We start from the raw sequence: 22,015 nt of genomic DNA on the forward strand, positions 1-22,015 counted from the left end.
AAAATGAACAAGAAACATATCACTCTTGTCTTCAGCTTTAAGGAGATACTCCACATAAATGTGATTAAAAGGGCTTATTTACATCATCTCACTTTTCTTCATCCACCATGTCACACTCCTCCTCATGTTCCCCTCTAGCCTTGTCCAGCAGCCTATTTTGCATAAAATCAAAAGAGTGGGCAGGACACGGATGTTGAATGGATGGACATGTAAAGGCTTATGTGTGTGTATGTGTGTGTGCGCGTGCTTTTATGTGTGGGAGTATGTAAGAACAGGAGGTCAGTTGAAGCGCTGCGTGTCTGAGGGTTGAGAGTGACACACAGAATGTTCTCAGTGAATACTTATTGTTTATAATAATTCTGTATCCCTGTGATTTAGTAAAATTTTAAAAGTTAGATTATAGCCCAGCTTTATTTGCTTTGGTGATGAAGGTAATGTAAATGTGATAGAGGTAATCTATTTGAATGATGAGAGAAATTGTTAGAATGATCTCAGACTATGACAGACTCCCTCAGTGCGGGTGTGGGTCTTTCACCTGACAAAACTGTCATGTGTAAAACTATGTATGTAAGCGATTGGCCTGGCAGGCAGCGGGCACGGTGCCCTCCTGGCAGCCGGCAATGTGGGCTGTGTAAAGCCAGTGGCTCAGGTGCGAACAATGAGGCCTGGAGCAAAGTGCTGACCGTTGGTTGGCCTGTGGCCTAGCTTTCCTTTCAGCCAAGCCATGTATAAATAGAGCACAGTTTGAGGTCAGGACACCGTTGTTTGGAGACCTTTGACAGCTATTTATTAGGTAGGTCAGGTAAGCTGTGCATCTCAGTCCTTTCAGCCACTTGTGTCATTTTCTGTCTGACATGCAAAAATCTTTGGTAGGGAGGCACCACTGCACAACACAGTGTTCAAAATGGCCCAAAACAAACACAACATGCATGCATCTTTGCATGCACGCAACCACATACTGATCATTGCACATTCACTCAACAAATCTCATGCAAATTACCAGAACTTCATTTTCATAAGTTTCTCTATCCTACTGGATAATTTACTGATTCCGCTGTAATAGTTTACAATGCTATGATTTTGCTAGACCATTGAAATGCATGAATGTTCAATCTGTGTTGTGTGTTTGTTCTTTTTTTGAGTAAACAGAGAAAGAAGCAGTGAGCTTTGTGGAATCTGGTTTGTTAGGGCATTACTGGTATTGATATACAGTATTTATTATAATGCCGTTTCCTATTTTAGGCCTTTTGGAAATAAATGCATTAATAGCTTAATTGCCAAACAAACATAGCCCTATGCATGTTCCCTTTACTTTATTGCATGTGTGTGTCTGTGTGTTTCTCAGGCCACTCACTCAGTATTGAAATATTTGTAAGCATGGCTCAGACTAACCCAACGCCAATAGGACCATGGAAGGTGAGTCTGTTTGTGATCATGCAAATGTACTGTGTTAAAAACAGACTTCACATTTCTTATAACCTGTTACCCATATACAGATCACAGTATATGACCAGGAGAACTTCCAGGGCAAACGCATGGACTTCACTTCTTCCTGCAAGAACATCATGGAATGTGGAATTGACAACGTTCGCTCACTGAAGGTCGAGTGCGGAGCGTAAGTCTCAGCCATTTTGCTCTAGCTGTGAGAAAAAAAAGGAGACTCACACTGATATTTGGTTTCTAATAGGACTTTGCCGGTCTTTAACTTTGCTGTTGTATAGTACTTCCTAACGTTCTTGTGTATGTGTGTGCTTGGGCAGCTGGGCGGGTTACGAGCACTCCAGCTTCTGTGGCCAACAGTTCATCCTGGAGAGAGGAGACTACCCTCGCTGGGAAGCATGGAGTGGCAGCAATGCCTACCATATTGAAAGACTGATGTCCTTCCGCCCAATCTGCTGTGCTGTTAGTCTCATTTCCTGTTCCTATAATAAACAGCTAATTTATTGTTCATCATTCAAAATTATTAGCTGACACAGAATGTATATATAAGCAGAATGTCATACACCATGTGTTGGTTTGCATGCACAAACATGAAAAGGCTATGCTGATATTTGCAGAACCATAAGGAGTCAAAGATCACAGTCTTCGAGCGGGAGAATTTCATTGGGCGCCAGTGGGAGATGAATGATGACTACCCCTCTCTTCAGGCCATGGGCTGGCCCAACAACGAGATTGGCTCCATGCAGGTCCAAAATGGGGCGTAAGTATCATTCTCTCTCTCTCATTCTGTCTTACTCTGTTTTTCTCTTGCGCTATTTCCTCTTATTTTCGGGAATAAAATGATTGACACTGTTGAGTGCAAAAGTTTTCATACCCTTATGACAAAATCAAAGAATGTCATTTATAGAAGTGTAATCAAATTAAATTTGTAAGAAGCTCTGTAAGATTTAATGTTCCTTTATTATCACAACTAACAAAAATGGTAAAATAGAGTATGTTCAGCAATTATTTGTGAAAAAGACAGCATATTATTTTAAAAGCTTACCTCCATTGTTCTAAATGTGATATTAGTATTCTGGTATAACCTTATCCAACCTCTTTCAGTTTTTGGTTCCTCTTAATTGTTATGTTTGGCCTCCATGCTCTTCAATATTTAATAATGGATAACATAATGGATATTATGTTTTAATATTTTTTAATTGTTTTAATATTTATATTCATTGGGATGGTTTTTTGGTCACAGATTAAGCCTGAACTCCACAATGAATATACTGTAGATTACCCTTTTAAAATGATTCTTAATTTAGAACTAGTTTAATCCATACCTAGAAAACCAGTCCAGTTTGTCTTTGTTGGTGAGTGAGAAGATCAGCTGTTCCACCTCACTTCTCCTCTTGTCTTATTTAGCTGGGTTTGCTACCAGTATCCTGGCTACCGTGGCTACCAATATATCTTGGAGTGTGATCGCCATGGAGGCGAGTACAAACACTACCGGGAGTGGGGATCCCATGCTCATACCTTCCAGGTGCAATCTCTTCGCCGCGTCCAGCAGTGAGGGCTGCTCTCTTCCTCCCTCTCTCACCCCCTCTCTCCCTCCCATGCCCACCTCCACCTCCTCGCTTACCTCCTCATCCTCCCCCTCCTTCTCATCTTCATCCTCTACCTCCTCCTCTCCTCTATTCTTCCATTCCTGCTGTGACCAGACCAGTTATGGCACAGGCTTGAAATCTGGTGCTACATGGCAAAGTGTTAACAGTGCTTTATTTTTTTTTATCACTCTTGCCATTACAATAAAGATGGGAGTGACAGATCACCAGCATGCAGAAGCTGTGAATGAGGCAGTGATGGGAATGACCTATCATTGTCATGATCAGTGCTAACGTGATCAATAAAAGCATAAAAACATAAAAATTCCCTGAGTATGTTTTTCCCCCCCACCAAAACCATGAAAATAAATGACCTGAATAAACCAAATTAGTCAAAGTGAAGAAAACTGCATTTTAACCCTATATAAATTACAAACTGGATTTTAAAAATTAGCTAATGGAACTTTGTGGTATGTGAGTATAATGCTTAAACTTACAAGAAGTAATGAAGAGTCCATAGTTTCAAATGGCCAATTTTCAAATTTTCAAATATGCCAAAAAACCCAAACAACAACAACAAAAAGAACACTGTATTAAAATAGCTTTGCCCAACAATAATAAATACATTAAATACAGCATCCATTAATGCAATAATTGTTGCAATATTTAATAGTGTTTCTAATCTTCGGATACATGCAGATACAAATAGAAAACTGTGTTTCTTGGTTAGTAAATGTACATCTATATTTAGGTCAAATTGCTAACCTGCTGAAAAATCCAGCCTGGTCTGAAGCACAGAAACAGGCCGAGTTGGTCAAGCTAGTACGCCACCTTTACCAGTTAGTTAATTATTTTCTAGTTTCTGTATTACTTTACTAAATTGATCAATAAATGTTTTCTAATTTGCTCACTGTTATTATTTTTTTTTTTAAATAGCTACTAACTCGGTCGGTGCTTTGGTAGCTGTAGTCCAGTTGGATTTTTCAGCAGGATGCATTCACATTTAATTCTGTTTTTGTTGTGTGAATATCAATGCATTGTGCTAGTTTAGGAACACAAAAAAATCACATTTGTTTATTAAAGCAACCTCAGTATATACAGTACTGTGCAAAAATCTTAGGCACCCTATTTTTTTAGTACAATCTTCTTTATAGATTTTTATTTTATGACTTCTACATTATTGAGTCAGAGCAAAAACTTTTTAGATTTCCAAACATTAGTTTTCCAGCACAAAATTAAATGTTACAGAAAAATGTTTGTATGTCAGTAAAGAAAGCAGCATATTACATAAGAGACACTTTTCAGACAAAAAAGCATAATGAAGGCTGCTGGGTTTTGCTGCAAAAATAAGAAGCGAGTGTGACAGTCAAAGTCTCCAGAAGAACTGTGGCTGCTTCTGCAAGATGCTCAGAAACACTTACAGCTCATTTCCTTATAAAACTGCACACACTGTACCTGAGACTACAATTTTTTTAAATGCAAAAAGGTCATCACACTAAATATTGATTTTGTTCCATTTATTCATTTATGGAAACATACATTAAATTTCATTATTTTTGAAGGCATCTTTGCTCTACAGCATTTCTTCTGTGCCTAAGACTTTTGCACAATATGTATACACACACACACACACACACACACACAGTATATAATAATGAGCTTTACACATTTTGTGTAACTGCACTGGCAAAGATGAGGCAGTTTCAGGTTTGTGTCGCGCGCATTGGAATGATGGAGGAAGGAAAAAAAAACAGCACGTGCGCCACCCAGTGGCACAACAGGAAGGCTGCGGCAAAGAGACCCGGAAGTAGGGCGATGACGTCATTTAAAAAAACGTTAACGCTACCCAAACAAACAACTTGTCGAAACAGAGGAGAGATTTGAAGTTCGGGAAGTTAAACTGTACTGTTATTTTATCTGGAAAGCCGGACCGGAAGCATACAGTAGAATAATGTGTGTTGTGTTGGCGATAATAACAGCTGCTGTTACAGCATATCTGCTTATTTACTACAACGCGTTTAGAGGAGCCAGGTGCAGGAGTACAGCGGTGCTGAAGGGGAAGACAGCTGTGGTCACTGGTGAGATACAGCACTGTACACTGACTGCATCTGCCGACAGCCTGTTGAGTTTACTGTAGTTATGGGAAATATCCTAGTGTACTGAACTGTGGTTGTGTTCAATTGTGATTGGGATTGAAAGTGCAGGTCTAATGGTGATAGTTGATGTCCTCATTTAGCTTGATTTGATGGGATTCCCTGTCCTAACCAAACAAATCTATGTCACAGGTGCGAACACTGGCATTGGGAAGGCGACTGCCCTGGATTTGGCCAGGCGTGGGGCCAGGGTTATTCTGGCCTGCCGAAACAAGGAGAAAGCTGAGGCGGCTGTGTTTGACATCAGAAGGGTAAAGTTATTGCATGTTGTTCTGATTCTGTCTGCCTCATGGTTCTGGGGGTGTACAATGCAACATAGTAAATATTTGTTTCTGTGTTTTTGTAGGAAACTGGTAACACGGCTGTGCTGTTTATGCATCTGGACTTGGCCAGTCTGAAGTCTGTGCGTGATTTTGCTGAGACATTTCTCAAGACCGAGCCCAGACTGGACCTGCTCATCAACAATGCAGGTGACTTTTAGCAACCCTGTCTGTTACAGGGGTGTCCCAGGGATCCACACACTAACTAGACCTTCTTGCAGTGTGTAGAGTTCCCTCCTCATAGCTCCAGGATCCCTGGTTCGATCCTGAGCTCGGGGGGTTACTGTTTTGCATGTTTTCCCTGTGTTAGTGTGGGTTTCCTCTGGGTTCTCTGGTTTCCTCCCACTACATTTCCCCTAGGTATGAATGAATGAGTGTGTGTGTGTGTGTGTGTGTGTGTGTGTGTGTGTGTGTGTGCACATGGTACACTGCAATGGACTGGGGTTTGCCTCACGTCCAGTGTTCTTGGGATTTGCTCCAGCTCTAAAATGACCCTTACTACCTTCATTTGCACTGTCATCATCATTATTATTATTATTATTATTATTGTTTTGGAAACTGTTTTATTGTTCATTCAGAACATATCATTGTGATGTATGAGCAAAATAAAGTCTTTCCTGGCTTACATCATTTTTAAAAATTTTCTTTCGTCAAGGAATGATGGCAGCAGGCAGAACTGAGGATGGCTTTGGCATGGTTTTCGGGGTTAACCACCTCGGCCACTTTCTTCTGACTCTGCTGCTGCTGGATCGGCTGAAGGCATCAGGGCAGAGTCGGATCATTAATGTGTCAGCCAGGCTGCATCGCCTGGGCTCTGTGGACTTCAACATTCTCAACACACACAAGGATTTGGTGACAGGACAGTCACTGTGGCACTGCTTCATGGCCTACTGCCATAGCAAACTCTGTAATGTGCTGTTTACCCGAGAGCTGGCCAACCGTCTAGAGGGGAGCAGCGTGACCTGCTATTGCCTGCATCCTGGTTAGTGATCAAATCAGTTACAACCTTCTCCTTTTTGTGTTTTTATCTCTCAAAGTGTTGACTTACTAATATAGTTATACGATCCATGTCATGTTCATGTCACATCCTGGGCACAGTGTGTTTAAAATGTCTGACAATATACACACTCCGGGACAAAATAAAAATGGGCCATGGTTCTTTTCACCACAAAAATGTTGCAGATTATTGAAAGTTAGGAGTCATTTCATGTTAAAATAGCATCTTGGCAGGCTGTTTTTTTTTTTTTTTTGAAACTGAATGGAACAGCAGTGACATGATGTGTAAAAGTCCATCTGCAAGTTTATCCTCAAAAACTTTATTTTAAAAGATCTAAAGGAAAGACTATTCTTCAGTGTTTGCTTGTTTATTTTTTCTTAATTATTCTTACATTCTTGTTCATCGCTTGGTCCTTTTTATGCCCCACTGTGTATCAGGGAGTTGTTGTATGAAATGGCTTATTCTTAGCATAGCTCATACTTAGTTACTGTTGCTAGGTTGGTTTCCTAAAAATGCAGGTCAGATTCATTGTGTTCAACTGAGGACGGCAGCACTCCAGGTAGTGCCTCGGTTCAATCTTCTGCCTTAGAACTGTTTGGAATTTCACATGTACTTCCTGTGGCCATGTTTATTTCATCTGGGTTCCCTGGTTTCCTCCCACCTTCTAAAACATGCCAATCGATGGATTGGCTACTCTAAATTGCCCCTAAGTGTGAATGTGTGTGTGCGTGGTGGCCTGTGATGGATTTGCACCCCATCCAGAGTGTATTCGTGGCTACCAGGATCCCCCGGATAGGCTCCAGATCCACCTTGACCAGTATAAAGCTGTTACTAAAGAAAAATGAATAAATAAATGTAATAGTCTATTTCTGGGGATCAGGAAAAAATATATTTCTGAAACATACATAAATAATGGCAAATGACTTCAACAAATGACAGCAATACAAAAAAGTTAAATTGAAGCCAAATGCTATCATATTGGGGTCATGGTGTTTCATGTTTCTGGCCTGAATGGGACTGAGATTAGTCATGTAATCAGATGACAAGTTACAAGTTACTTACTTACTTGTGCAGCACCAGGTTCACTGCATATATTCTCTCCATATGTATTTCATTTCAGGAGTAGTAGCTACAGAATTTGGCCGCAATATGTATTTTTGGGTGAGGCTCCTCTGGCTGATCTTCTCCAAGCTCTTCTTTCTCACCCCAGAAGCCGGAGCTCAGACCACGCTACACTGTGCCCTCCAGGAGGGCTTGGAGCCTCTGAGTGGCCGATACTTCACCTCTTGCACCCTACAGGAAGTCAGTGACATGGCCCGAGATGATGGGCTGGCCAAAAAGCTGTGGGAAGTGAGCGAGAGGATGTGTGGCCTGTCGTGAGAGAGAGGTATGAGGGGCACAGAAGAACTTGAGGAGAGAAAATGACACCAAAATCCTTGTGAACAACAGTTTCCCAGGGTTTTATTTAATGACCACTGGGTGCCTAGTGCCAGTGGGGTGATATTGTGTGATCATAGATTGATCTGTGTTATCATTGTTCTTACACATTACACTGACATTGATTGGTCAAAGGAAGTGAGCTTGATGTATCATTAATCACTGTTGTTATATTCCAGTTCGTAATGTGAAATATTCCTGCTATTTTAATATCCTGGAATTTGGCTGATTGGATAACTGCATAAATGAGCAGGTGTGACCTGTGTGTGTGTGTGTGTGTGTGTGTGTATATATGTATACAGGGTCTCCCAAAAGTCTCAGTACATAGGGGAAATTAACACTTTTTAGCAAAATGTCTTCCAAATTTGTCTAATCATTTACTTATTAGTGTAAGTTCAGCCCAGAGAAGTGTATAATTATTACTATATCTGTATTATATCTGTGTCTGTATCACTATATCAGTTTTATATCTTCACATCTCCCAGTCTTTCTGTTGCAATTGCCATCAGATGCATTGGATTGGGAGCTGCTGTTGCTGTATCCGCTCAGTTTTCTTCACTAGGTGGCAGTAGTGTGCCACTGAAACACTCCAGACCTACCATTCTTATCAGCATGAGTGCGAGGGCAACATAACCCTAACTAAAAAGACATCTGTCAGGATGACAGCCATCGGGATATGGTGCTGCAAAGCTTTAGAGAACACTGAGAAATTGAAATCATTTCCTGTAACTTTGGAAGTGTGTTGTAGTCCTGATGTGTTCTGATTTTATGGCTTCATCTGCTGTTCACTGACCTTCCTTTCCTGAGAGGGCTCTGTGACCAGACCAGACCTCAGTCTTTCAAGCTTAACATGAAATAACATCTTAAACAGTCATATAAGGTGTGCTGGGATTATCAGCTTTGTTTAGGTATTGTGCAGGTGTTCATCGTGTGGTTCGGATCGTTACAGAGAGCCGAGCCTCAAGGCTGCCAGGAGGTCGATGAGAGTGAAGGTGTATAGAGTGAAAGCCTTTCTCAGGCTCGTGGTATGATTAGGCTGTTGCTTATAGAGGGTATTTTATAAGTAAAAGTTATTTTGGCATGCACAATTGGCTGATCCATTGATTGATATTGTAAGCTTGATGCTGTGTTCCACTTTCTACTGTGCTCTTTTGACTCTTTGGCCTTTCACAGCATTGTGTCGAGCGACAGAGACAGTGCTGGTGAGTTCGAAGAGGACAGACCTTAAGAATCGTTGTCAGTGCTCTCATGCATCTTTAAAAAAAACTAGACATTTATGCTAGGGGTGTGTAATATACTAAAAATATCATATTATGATTCTCAAAGACATGTCTATGATACGCGATGTGCATCATGATGTTTAGGTTTGCGAACAAATTGCTAGCAATACAGTAGTGCTGCATTAAAAAAAAAAAAAAAACCTGTTTGATGATATATTATTTAATTTACAATTCCTAATATTTTTCAATAGTTTTTATATTAATAATACAAATATATTTTATTTGTGTTGAATAAATAAGTAGATAGATCAACAAACAATCAAATAATCCTGAAAATAATCTGTTTTTTAGCATTTTACAATTTTAAAGATTAAGTACACAATTTTAACATCAAATGAGCTGCTAAAAAATACATATAATAAAATACATTTAATAAAAGGATAACATATTCTCTCAGAAAAGTCCATGGTGACATGATTTATCACAGTATCAATATTATATATTGTCATGTGGCCCAGCCCTAATTTGTACATATTTTCCAGTCATGGGAAATATGACAAACTAGATAAATTGCCCTGGACATATCAGGAAAATCCTGTAAAAGTGCTGTTAAGCTACTCAGCTCAGATAAAAACTAAACCAAGAAGGTCTGGAGCAGTTATAAAGGGAAAGGGTGAGCATACATGTTATCAGAGAATATCAGATTAAGAAAGGAAAATGCAAACCTGTGAACTGATATCACTTTTAATGAGTATTTCATTAATATCCTAACATACACTGTTTGACCATTTGTTATTTATGTTATTTAGTGAAGGAACATTTGGGAAACCTGACACACTAAATGCCTTGTTGCTATAAATCGAATTTCTCTCTCTGATTTATTTTGTCCTAAGGGTATGCAAACTTTTGTTTTTGACTGTATACATCACAATATATAATAAAAATATGACTTTGCTTAACAATTACTCACACACATTGACATGCTTTCCTCAGCATCGTTTGTTTAACGGTGTTACCAACTTTTTTTAATTGCTAACTATAAAGCAAGATTGGTTCTCAACTCTCAGAAGTCTAAAGTTACAGATAGAGATCCAACTGTCGCCTTTCACAAACATCTGTGATGTATCTGTCATGTAAAAAAAAAAAAGTGCTGTTAAAGTTCTGAAAAATTCCCTAAAATTGTATGATCCTTCTCAGTAGTATGCTGTATGAGAATCAGCCTCCTCTGTGTATGTCTCCATGCACCGTAAGATCGCTGTTCGATTCGATCTCCAGACGTGACACATCGATGAGCGATGCCAGGTGTTTGCCTTGGATGCACTCCCGAGCTCATGGGCACAGTACTTAACCACTGGATTAGTGCATCAATTAGCAATCGCTGCATGAGAGAGCCCTGATTGATCGAGAACGCTGATGGTCGGGTGAGTGTGAGACAAGCTGGACCTTGTGTTTGTGTAAAACAGCTGACTGCGTGCTTCTGTGTTCACTGCACTGGGTTATATCTACTACAGTCTAATGCATAGGTAGAACCTGCGCTGTACCCAACACCAGTTTTGTCCGAATCACAAATCCTTTATGTAATAATTTGCACTAGAAACCGATCCAAACACTTTCCAAAAACCATCAATTTAGCCATATTCGTGGTGTAGGTGAGGTGAACCATAGTGGCTAATATATAAAGGACGTCCACAGAATATGTAATTCTGTGAAGGTTTTTTTTTTTTTTTAAAAAGACCAGTCATCATTCTTATCTCCAGCACAGAGCTACACCAATAGCCAAATGGAGAAGAGCTTGAAAGAAAAGAGATACGTCACGGTGTGCAATTTGAGACACTTGTCTGATACTTGTATTTATTCTATGTCATACAGAAGACAGGCTTGTTTCTTTTAAATACTAGATACATTGTACTTGTACTTTCAATCCTGGGCTCGGGTTAATGGTTGTGTGGTTTCGGATGTTCTTCCTGTGTTTTTGTGGGTTTCCTTCATGTTCGCAGGTTTCCTCCCACCTGCCAAAAAACATGCTTGGTAGGTGGATTGGTCATGATAAACTGGCCCTATATGTGGATGAGTGTGTGAATGTGTGTGCATGATGTCATGTCCCATCCAGGATGTATTCCTGCCTCACACCCAGTGTTCCCAGGCTCCAGACCCACTACAAGCCTGACCAGGATAAAATGAATGAATGATTGACGTAGGCAATAGCATCAGATGCCATTCTGTGCCAGACATATTGTTTCTGTGTGATACTTTGCACGATGGGACGTTAGTCAAATATAGTTCTGGAAATCTAGCACATTCTCCTGGCCTTTTGTTCATATTTTTCAGTACACAAGACCATTACGTACGCTCCGTCCTTGTGCAGGATATAAGTCACACCTACATTATGGATAAACATCACATGACATGCCTGGGGGTGTGTAGCAGGTGTTGAGGGGCTGATGCTCAGGACATAGGTCTGTAGGGACGTAGCGTCTCTCACGGTGCAGTAACACATTAGGTGTAGGGTAGTGTAGTAGGTGGAGCTGCTGATTGCATGCGTACTGTATGCATGTGTATGTTTGATAGGCATAGGCGGGGGTGATGACAGTTTGGAGCCTTCAGATCCAGCTTATTAAACATTTTCTCCCTCTCTTTCTCATGACACGCCTCATGGAAATGCCAGTTGTAGTCGGTAAATAGAAGTATCCTTTGGGTCATGTTATTTCCACAGGTGCAATTAGCATCCCCATCTGCTAATCTGTGATTAATAATGTTTACAAATACACTAGAGCACTCCAGAGAGCAAATCTCACCTTTCTTTCTCTCTGGCCTGCTCCGCTCTCTCTTGCTCCCCTGTGCGAATGGACACACCCACACAGCTGATTTCTCCAATGTCCTGTTATTAATAGTGAAGGGGAGTCAAGATGCTGATCTTATTTTTAGGGGAGGGAGGATGTTAAAGGAAAAGCCAGCGCTTCACGTCAGTTCTGCCGTCTGAACGGTACAGAGGGACTGAGTGATTGATGATGTTGGCACGTTCCATGTTGGCGAGAAGCTGCTGGAATTATGCAGGGTCATTCTGTTACCTGCGTCTGTTGCTCACCGTTGGGTTTCTTTCCTCATCACCCTTTTAATTTTGCAGCTCCAGTTTTGTCAGTGTACAAGTTTGCAACTGTTTTATAGTGGAAGATGAATTGTTTGGGGGAGTTTATAGGAAAATGGCCTCTGAAACATTGTGCTTAACATTTAACACCACGGCTGCACTGCAGTTATTAAATATCATAACGACAACATGAGTTACAGTATATTAAGATGAAACATATACGTGCTAATGATTCTCTGACTGGATATGCAACAAAATAGATCTGGAAAATTTATGGAAAGAATATTTGGCATGTATGACTATTTCTGCAAATATTCACCCTACAAGAAACAGAAAATTTTGTTTATGCCTTGTAAAAAGACAATGAGCCCAAATTCCAAATGGCTTCCCAAATCACATACACTACATAGGGTATACTATCCCATAGTGCATTGCACAGTGTATTGCACTATATGACCCATTTAGCACCATTTGTGATTCAGGCAGAGAATAATACGACAGAAATGCCAAAAGCCAGAAAGGGAAAATCTTCAGACAGAGAATGTTGCGTCTTTAAGAGAAAGTGAGGGAATGATTGTTTATAGCTGCCATAGCATTAGTGATAACAGGAGCTAACTTGTTCCAAGGGTGTTTGTTCCACAGCATTAAATCTAAAAAATATGTAATATGTAATTGTCGGCAAATATAAATATATAATTGTTGGCAAATTGCTGTGGTATAAAAGCAGTCACCTACAGGGTGGTAACAGTAATGCCGCTTCACAGAACTCTGTTGTTGATGATTTTCCTATAACAGCAGTCAGTCATGTTTTATTCCTTAGTGTACATGGCAGTTAACTGTGTGTTTGTCTTCAGTCTGTAAATTTCTGCCTCTCCACATTCCTACTCTAGTGATGCCACCCATGGGTCATGCACTATTATTTACAAAAATTTTAAGCTTCTCTGTTATTGCAGCCTTTCACAATGTGTTTATTACGCTCACATCACAATGAGGATAAAATACAATTAATGGTGCAGCTCCTGTGTTTGTGTAGGACATTGTGTAGGATCCACTCTACCTCACCTGCTTTAACTGTTTTGTAGCTTCGTGTATTACAAAAGACCTCACAGGTTTTGGTGATTATATGCTGGCTTTAATTACATGTTTTCTCTTCTTCTGTTTCTGTCTGGAACAGGCTTGCACCCAGAAGAGCCAATTTATGTTAGTTTTCTAAAAAAAAAAAAACTTGATGAACATACATTCAGTCACACTATTTAGGTAAATGAGCCCATTTTGCATGTCTGGCAATTTAGTGTAATTTTACGAGGAAGCGTAGCTCGCTGTGTGCTGTGCAGTGTGCTGCTGCGTTGGGTCATGCAGGAAAAGCTGTCATTTAGACAGGAGCTGCAGCATTCGGCAATTGTTTTACTAATTGCCAATTAGCTACCTTGGAATAAAGTGCCATCCTTTGTTGTATTTTAGTGATTTGCTGGCTAACCAGTCATTACCGATGTGTTTTGGATGTTTACAAAAACATTAACAGTGTCACAGGGGAACGATTGTGTTTTCTCAAAAAACTACACCATCCCTGGAGGTGCCGGTTAAACCAGGGGAGGAGAATGGAGCATTATATCATTTTGCTCTGAGGTACATGTCTGTTTGTACCCTAAGAGGAAAAGGCAAGGGGTAAGTGTGTGTTTCTGATCAATTCAATCAACATAACAAAATGTATTTACAAAATGCATGCATTTTTGTGTAAAATCTTCCTTTTTTTATTATTATTTACATCTATCCCACTTTATACTTTTTGAATAAAGGATTAGCATCAAGCAAAAGATCAGGCAAGATTTGAATCTGTTAGAAAGGAAAGCTTGAAACTCATTAGGCTTTGTTTGAAACTTAAGTGGATAAACTTTAAAGTTTGAGCATTATGTTAGTGAAAAGATAAGCAGCATTTACTACTGTGGTGTATAAAATAGCTGTGTTTTACAGGAACAGCTGAAATAGATTGTACAGTCCAAACAGAACATGCATTTTCTTTCTATACGCTTATTTGAGACGTGATTGCCTTTTCAATGATACACAACTAAGGTCAAAGAATGAACAAGGCACTCTTTTGACAGCTCAAGGTTTGTGTTTTGTGTGCAGTCCTTTGTAAATTGGTAAAGAAATACAGAGAAAGCATGATTATTGATTATGTACTGGTTAAACCTGGGTGTAAGATGGAGAATAGACGGATTAAAAGCAGCCATTGTGTTGCATTAGGCCTTTATTCACACCACAAAGAATGAGTTGTGTTTATTATTTTTTAGAGGATGTACGTGTTTGCATTTGTGCCTTCGCCAGTAAACATAAGGCCTAGATGGACAAATAGCAACAAGACTCTGGCGGTGGAGCTTCAGCAGTGGTGCTTTTGTGCTCTTTTCTCCAGGGGGCTAAATCTGTTAATTAATGAGAATGGTTAACTAACTCCTCTTGGCTCTGACAATCGCAAGAGCGTGCCAAAGCAACGGCACAGACAGATGTGTGAGCCAGTCGGACGGAAAACAGAATCGACACCGGGCTGCTCCTGCACTGCAAAATGTGCAGTAAGTCATGTCTGTTAAACTTATCATGCCACTCCGTGTCTTCCCTTTAATTTGCTGTTAATCAGCTGTAATTGTGGCAGCTGCCGTGCTCTCACTCTCTGGGTCAGCATGCCTCACTGTGCCCACTCAGCCACAAGTGCCTGTATTTATAGGATGGATGTGAATCAGCAGTGCTGCTTTGTCAGTTCAACTCATCAAAGTAGAAAATCCTTAAGCACATGTGTACATGGGATGTAAGGGGTGACCCAGCTGAGGCATATACAGAGAGGCTGCGTGGCCCATCTCATGTCGAGAGGAAAGCTCGAGCTCAGGTAGGGATTTAATTGGGTTTGTGTATTACTCAAGGCTCTTCAGCTGCCCGGGACTCGGAGCTGTATGCTTGTTGGTAGGCCCTCACAGCTGAGCCTCTCGATTGTGACCCTAAACCTCAGCTAATACCAGAGAAATCCTAAGAGCTGCTCTTAGATCAGGAATTTAGATGATGTTGGTTTTGAAATTTTGATCACAATGAGATCAGGTCAGCCCGACTGATTGGATTTGAGATCCTTGTAGATATTTGTGTGTTTGCGCGCATATGCTGCTGTTCACTTTTGGAAAGGGACGGGTGATGGACAGGAGATTCAGTGCTAGTGTAAACATTTTTTTATTTAGACGTCAAACTAAACAGCGACTCAACAGGTGCTCGAGGGGGAGTTCACTGCCACCTTTCTGGGCAGCTGTCTCTGCTCCGGAGCAGGCAGTAGAGTCGTCAATATCGACTGCTGGCCATTGATCAGCTCTATTGATCAGGATGGGCAGTGGGGCCAAGGGAAGGAAAGGCCCACTGATCCTCATTGCAGCAATTGTTTAGGGTCACTGACAAATCCAATTGCCTATCAGGGAGCGATCATGGGAACAAACGGCTGATGTCGATGCTAGGGCCGTGCCCTGTGGTAGCTGTCACTCAGCATTACTCCTGATTTGTGTGTGTTTGTGTGTGTGTGTGGATGTGAGCAGGGTGATGCCATGGGTTTCTGCCTTACTATATACAATTCAACTGACTTTTATTTGTATAGTGCATTTAACAGTCGGCATTATCACATGCAGCTTTACAGAAATCTGGATGTAGATTTAGAAAAACTTGAGAGGAACTAGACTCAAAATGGAACCCATCCTCTTTGGAAAGTGGAGTTATAAACCATTACTCTTCTATAACTCTATACTATAAAGTCAAACAGTACTAAATGTGTTGAAAGGATGTTCATTATAAGAATTACAGTCTTCATGATTACAGCAGCAGTTCTTATGTACAAGTCGAGTATACAGTATCCTATACTTCAGCAACAGCAAAAACCAAGAAAGCCCTGCAAGGCAGAGCCTAAACGCAGCTCAATCCCACACCAGTAATGTGGCCTATAACAGAACAGAGCTTCATTGAGGCCATTGAGGCTGATTTGCTTTGCCTGGCTGCTTGGGGTGACAGACACAACACCTGGCTGCCGGGGTTCCCAATCAAAAGTGTGACTCGGGGCACTTTGCTAACTAATTATGGAAAACAGGAGCAACCTCGCTTCATCCAGCTCCCCCCTTTCAACACCCCAGTGCCTCTTTTTTGGGGGTGTGCCTTTGATAAGGCTTGCTCTCTTGTCAACAAGCGTGTATTTAATTAGTGTTGATTGTTGTTAGCGTGTTCAATAGTTATTAATTAGGCCTGGGAGGGGCCCTTCACTTGATTGCATGCCTGGAGCAGTGACATCTTGTGTTGTTTCACACTCAGTCATTCCAAACTATAAATGTGAGGGGCATAAAAAGAAGAGGATTTGTGTATTTTTTTTTTTCTTCAAAAAGTGAGGTTTTATTTTGCCATTATCTGCTGTCAGATAGTTTCCCATAGTTTTAGAAGAGGCAAGTACAATACAGTTTGACAAAATTGATTTGCATTCATTGCCAATGCTGCAATTTGGAACTTACCCCCTGTTCCCTTAGCATGAGCGTCACAGCATGCCCATCTGTTTACTATCTATGAAAGTGCTAATACTATCAACATTATGGCTTTGCATAATACACTTCTGTATGCATTTCACACCTAGAAACTCTGATACTGTGAGCTGAGATGATCAGCCCAGGTGCACATATCTAGAGAGGAAAGGATGAGTGTTGGTAGAGAATTATTTCTATATGTATGTATATTTTACAATATATGTGGCAGAGTAGGTCTAAAAATATAATTTTCTGTCTGTGTGCACCAGGAATTGTCTTGGGGTTCATTCTAAACTTCTGCTGTGGGGTGCATTTCCCGCTGTTCAGCTGAGCATATACTCTCATTCGAAGGCGGCACGAGCAGCTCTGCCTATTAAAATGTAAATTCCCTCTCGGTGCACCAGGCCCAGACTGTGGAACTCAGCGGGTGAAGAGAGGTGTGTGTGTGTGTGTGTGTGTAAATGTGATTGTGTGTGTTGTGAACCCATTTTCTAGCATGGTTTATTTTTGGAAGGGCAAAATGTGACAGACTCAAATTCCGAATTTTTCCATATGTGTGCTTTAATTAATGCAATATGAACTGGTAAAAATGGGTTACATATAGACATTCAGTGCAGATATTAACCATAGAATATTGTTAAATACTAGGAACTGATGTAGGCATCATCAGTAACATCTTTATCATTGCTGTCATGCTATCATTGTCATTTTTATTGTAATCAGAAATTCATGGAAGAATGTTTGTTTAAAAATCATACTGAAGCCTGATTTTAAAAAGCACACACACAATTGTGGATCAGCTTTAAGGAAGTATTGCATGGATTTTTTTTAGAAATCCACATAACAATGATAACACTTTCAATCTTCTTCTCATGCCAGTTGATTTGTGTGTGTGTGTGTGTGTGTGTGTGTGTGTTTGTGTTTTCTGGTTGTACAGTGACCTTGGGTACTAAACTTATTATTATTATTATTATTATTATTGTTACCCGAGGTCAAGCCTACTACAATACTGTTTTCTTTTAGCAGTGTATGTGTGTGTTTGAATGCCTGTTGGTGAAACTTGCTTGGCACTATTTGTCATTCTACAGAGTTACTTCAAGTAGTTCATCATTTTTAATGATAATGATTTGGGTCGTACATAGTCTTGTGTTTTTTTATTTTTACTTTTTCTGATTTTGGAGAACAATATAATAAGGAGCTACATAACACATTCATAAGAATTGCATAAATCATTACTGGAGGATTTATAACGGGCTTATGTCAAAACTTTTAAGGTGATAAAGGCTTTATTTAGTGTTTGACTTGTTTTTACGTGACATTTGGATAAACTCCTCATCTTGAAGGTTTGTTTTCGCATGCATTCCTGTTCAACCTGACATACGGGTTTCTTAAATAAATTTAGAAGGTATACTTTAGTGATTATTACTTTGGTTTGAGAACATGAAAATAGGTCGTTCAGCTGACATGGATTGGATATAAAGTGTAGTTGTAAAAGATGTACATAGTGCTTCATAGCAGTGCAAAATAAATTCAGAATTAATTACTACTTTAGTCTGCGGTTCTGGAAATCATTCATTTATCTGATACTGTATATGGGCTTCTTAAATACATGAACTCGTGCTTCATAGTAGTTTGGAGTTTCCTAAAAGGTAAAATGCCAGTTAGATACTTCATAGATGATTTCCTAAACCGTCATGAATGTAATGTTAGTAAAAGACAAATAACTTAGAATTAACAATGACAGATTTTTACAGTCTCAGTCAATACATAATGACTGTAGAGGTTCCTTCTCACCCAACATCATACAAATATTGTCATATGTCATATGTTTTGACCTAAGGCTTACATAAATCCTCCAGGCTCACTTTATAAAAGTTTCATCCAGCAGTTCTGAATTTATTATTCGCCTCAGCGCAGACACCCTTCAAAAAATGTTTTTAAAGTCTCAGTTGAGCTTCCAAAAGGTTTCCTCTCTGCAACAAGCCACTAGGTGGAGCTGTGATCTTTTTATAAATGCAATTGTGTGTGTGTGTGTGTGTGTGTGTGTGTGTGTGCGCGCAAACCTGGGAGTGTATTTTTCTTATACAGGTAGGTGATATGCTGTGTGCAATTGGACAAGCGTATTTCTGAAACCAACTTGATAATTAGAAATAATAGAGCATATAGCAAAAGGCCCAACACAGAATTAATCGATTTCTCTTGTCGGGTTAATGTATGACTGGGATTTGTGGTGCAACTAAATCAAGAATCATTGCATTGGATTCAATGAAAAATACATTAAACGACTCTAAAGTCGAGGAGAACAAGGGTTTTTATTAGCTGCTCATTGGTCAAGCTGTCCTTCTCTTTTCGATATTTCAGCACATATTGTTCAGGTAATGCAACTATTCATATTTAGGAGTTCTGAAGATGGTGTCAGTTTGAGAGTGTTGTTCTTCAGCTTGGTTATTGGCTCTGTAGCTGTATTTGACGGGTTACACTTGTAATGACCCATTTCTCGTGAGCTTGAAGTGGTATGATTGACTGCTTTTAGCTCTGGGAGATTGGTGGTTTTGTGGCTGCGTTTTACTGCTAAAGAGTCTGAACAGGTACTGGATATTAAAGAAAGAATCAGGCAATATAATATAGCTTAACTTTATAGGGCTTTTTCCCAGTAAATAAACATAAACCAGAAAATTTAACTGCCTCTGGATACCAATTCAATCTACTAAAGCTAACCATTTAATTGTCCTACATGCATGCATAAGTCTTTGTTGAGAAATGACCAGAATAATGTACAAGCTCTTTGAAATGAATTGCTGTCAATTGTTTTAGAATAATTGGCATTGATTTGGCAGTTAGAATCTGATTTAGTCAAGGCCTTTTAAAGCCGCTAAGACTAAAAGTCTGGCTTTAAGTGTTGCCGCTTTCCCTCTGACTTTGGTGGTAATTAACCCATGAATATATTATTTTTGTTATAATAAGAAGAATAAGTTTGGCAGAGAAAGAGGGAGGAGTATTACTTTTTTATGTTAATATTTTATAATATATCGTTTGAAACCCAATCAACATACTGAATTTTATAATAATTCACTAGCATCGGGATTCATAATTGTCCATGGTCTAATGGTTTTTCTGCTTGGTCCATGACCTTGAGCTGAAGATTGTCCAAGAGGAGACTTGAACAGTCAGCACATCAGAAATCAACACAGCAATTAATGGCGCATTAGGTGCATGCAGGCTGTGCATGAAGTCTTTTTTTTTTCTTTTTCGTCTTCTCTGATCCTATAGAAACAGGCCGTGTGCCCTGAGATGTAGAGAGATTTCATCAAAAGACATGGCAGAGAGACTGATGTGAAATTTTTTCATATTATTTAAAATAGTAGCCTTTGCTTTTGGTTGATTGTTTCAGCAAAGTGTTTCATACTCATTAACCAGGTTTATAATTATTCTTTTTAAGTCATTTACATTCTTTGATATCAAAAGCTCATCCTAATTTTTTTTCTAATCATCCACTTTGGAATGTCTGCGTCTCTAAATACAGAGAGAGTTTACTTTTCTTCCTTTGGAATGCGTTTAGATAGTAACTGAAATGTCATACCTTGATCATTTAAAGTGTAATATCATGGAGAAATATTCATGTCATAAGGCTATGAAAAGATCATCTCTTTAAGAATAGTGTAGCAAGACCTTGGGTTTTTATATCAATAAAAACTGAATTTTATCTCATTTTAATAGCTAGTGAAACTATTTGTATACCTTCCTTGAGGGGAGAATGGACTTGATAGCAATGACCTTGTAACTTAATAATTAAACTAGAACAGGAAACATACATCAAGTTGGCTTGATTAAAGGCTTTACCATTTTTATAGTCTCGGTAATTAGTTAAAGTTCAGTTTTAAGCTGTCAGTGTGGAGGGCATCATGGCATTGTCAGCTGTCAGAATGTTCAATTTCTGAACTCTGTACTGTGTATTGTGTATTAATGAGAAAATGTTCGAGATTTTTCAAATACTGTTAAAGATAATGGCACAAAAAAACCACAAGCAACTCAAGAACCTTGGCTAGAAGAACAAAAAGAACAAGGACAGTGGGCTTAAAAAAACAATTATAAACTGAGGTTTGGACAAAAATTTTCCGATTGTCTTGAGAAAGCTGCTTTACAGTTTTATAGTTAAATTATATAAGCAGTAAGCAGTTCTAGCCACAGGTAGAATATGATGGCATGAGGATGAGTAATGTGGGGTGGAAAAACATTAGAGTGGGCTGAAATGTCAGTTTCTGAGTGTTGGTCATGAATAGTAAGAAATTTTTATAGTATTTGGATGAAATGTTAGGAAGTAAGCTGAGGGTAAATAGGAGGCAGTGGGGTGTGTGTGTGTGTGTGTAAAAGTACAAAAAGAGAGTTTAGGATTAACTAGGTTATCTAGTATTAAATAAAAAAAGTAGAATACGAGGTTATGTAGGAAAGATGAAGGAGGCATGTGAGCAAAAAGTAATGAAATAGAGATGAAGAAGAAATGAATGGGATAGGTAGTTAGAAGATTTTCATGTTAGTTACTACAGAGAACAGATATTACAGTGGGCCAAGAGAGATGTCTGAGAATATCTTTCAATGGCATTAAATAGTATATGACATATAATGGCTGTTGGCTGAGTAGCAAAGTTGGATAATTTATGAAAGTTCATGGGAAAAACTGGGATGAGAGGTGAATTACCGAATTACGCAACACCAGGCAATTGGATTTAATTCATACTTGAAAAAGAATGATATTACAACACAGCATTATATCAACACAAGCACTAGATGCTCTAAGGCAAGAGGTCTCAAACCTTTTTCAGACAGGAACATCTTTAACTGTAAAACAAATTACATGGACCCCTTTAGCACAGGTTTAATTTATGAACTTAATCCTGAGAAAACTATTAATATATTAGGCTCCTTATTTAAATGTGTGCAATTATATTTTAGCTATTTATTAGAGCAAGAGAACTTTTTAATTCCTGAACTTTTCAATGTGTTCAATTTCAGTTGGAATTATTTAAAGGCAGCTTGTTTTTTGACTTATTGTAGTTTAGATTAAACTCATGTTAAGTATCTAGTCAAATAGGCTAATAACTATAAGAACGCAATAATAAATGTAGTATGTTTCATGACGGCAAGTTGTGATTACTGCCACGTTAAAAAAAAAATGGCAGACACCTAGGCCATGCTTCACAGACCCCACTTTGAGATTCACTATTTTAAGCAGTGGTACCTATAAAACATAGTG

At 39.2% G+C, this 22,015-nt stretch overlaps 2 protein-coding genes across 4 annotated transcripts in view; both read left to right on the top strand.

Annotated features, from left to right (window-relative positions):
* The first annotated feature begins 771 nt into the window (after positions 1 to 771).
* cryba1a (crystallin, beta A1a) lies at positions 772 to 3,336 on the top strand. The gene is made up of 6 exons (XM_026934889.3): positions 772 to 793; positions 1,346 to 1,416; positions 1,497 to 1,615; positions 1,761 to 1,902; positions 2,058 to 2,200; positions 2,848 to 3,336. The coding sequence occupies exons 2-6, from the start codon at positions 1,378 to 1,380 to the stop codon at positions 2,993 to 2,995; spliced, it is 591 nt and encodes a 196-aa protein (XP_026790690.1). The 5' UTR covers positions 772 to 793; positions 1,346 to 1,377; the 3' UTR covers positions 2,996 to 3,336.
* A 1,500-nt stretch (positions 3,337 to 4,836) lies between these two features.
* Positions 4,837 to 22,015, top strand: part of dhrs13a.3 (dehydrogenase/reductase (SDR family) member 13a, duplicate 3) — a 48,419-nt gene continuing 31,240 nt past the window's right edge. Inside the window, exons 1-5 of one of the 3 annotated variants that reach the window (XM_053239826.1) lie at positions 4,837 to 5,104; positions 5,312 to 5,430; positions 5,526 to 5,649; positions 6,155 to 6,481; positions 7,707 to 18,782. In XM_053239826.1, coding sequence (XP_053095801.1) covers positions 4,978 to 5,104; positions 5,312 to 5,430; positions 5,526 to 5,649; positions 6,155 to 6,481; positions 7,707 to 7,876 — 867 coding nt within the window. In that variant the 5' untranslated portion in view covers positions 4,837 to 4,977 and the 3' untranslated portion in view covers positions 7,877 to 18,782. Of the gene's footprint in view, positions 5,105 to 5,311; positions 5,431 to 5,525; positions 5,650 to 6,154; positions 6,482 to 7,616; positions 18,783 to 22,015 lie in introns of those variants that run through there. The other 2 variants (XM_034310786.2, XM_026934893.3) reach the window with 2 other exon arrangements.

This window comes from Pangasianodon hypophthalmus, chromosome 14 (genome assembly GCF_027358585.1).
Source record: "Pangasianodon hypophthalmus isolate fPanHyp1 chromosome 14, fPanHyp1.pri, whole genome shotgun sequence".
Classification (NCBI taxonomy): Eukaryota; Metazoa; Chordata; class Actinopteri; order Siluriformes; family Pangasiidae; genus Pangasianodon; species Pangasianodon hypophthalmus.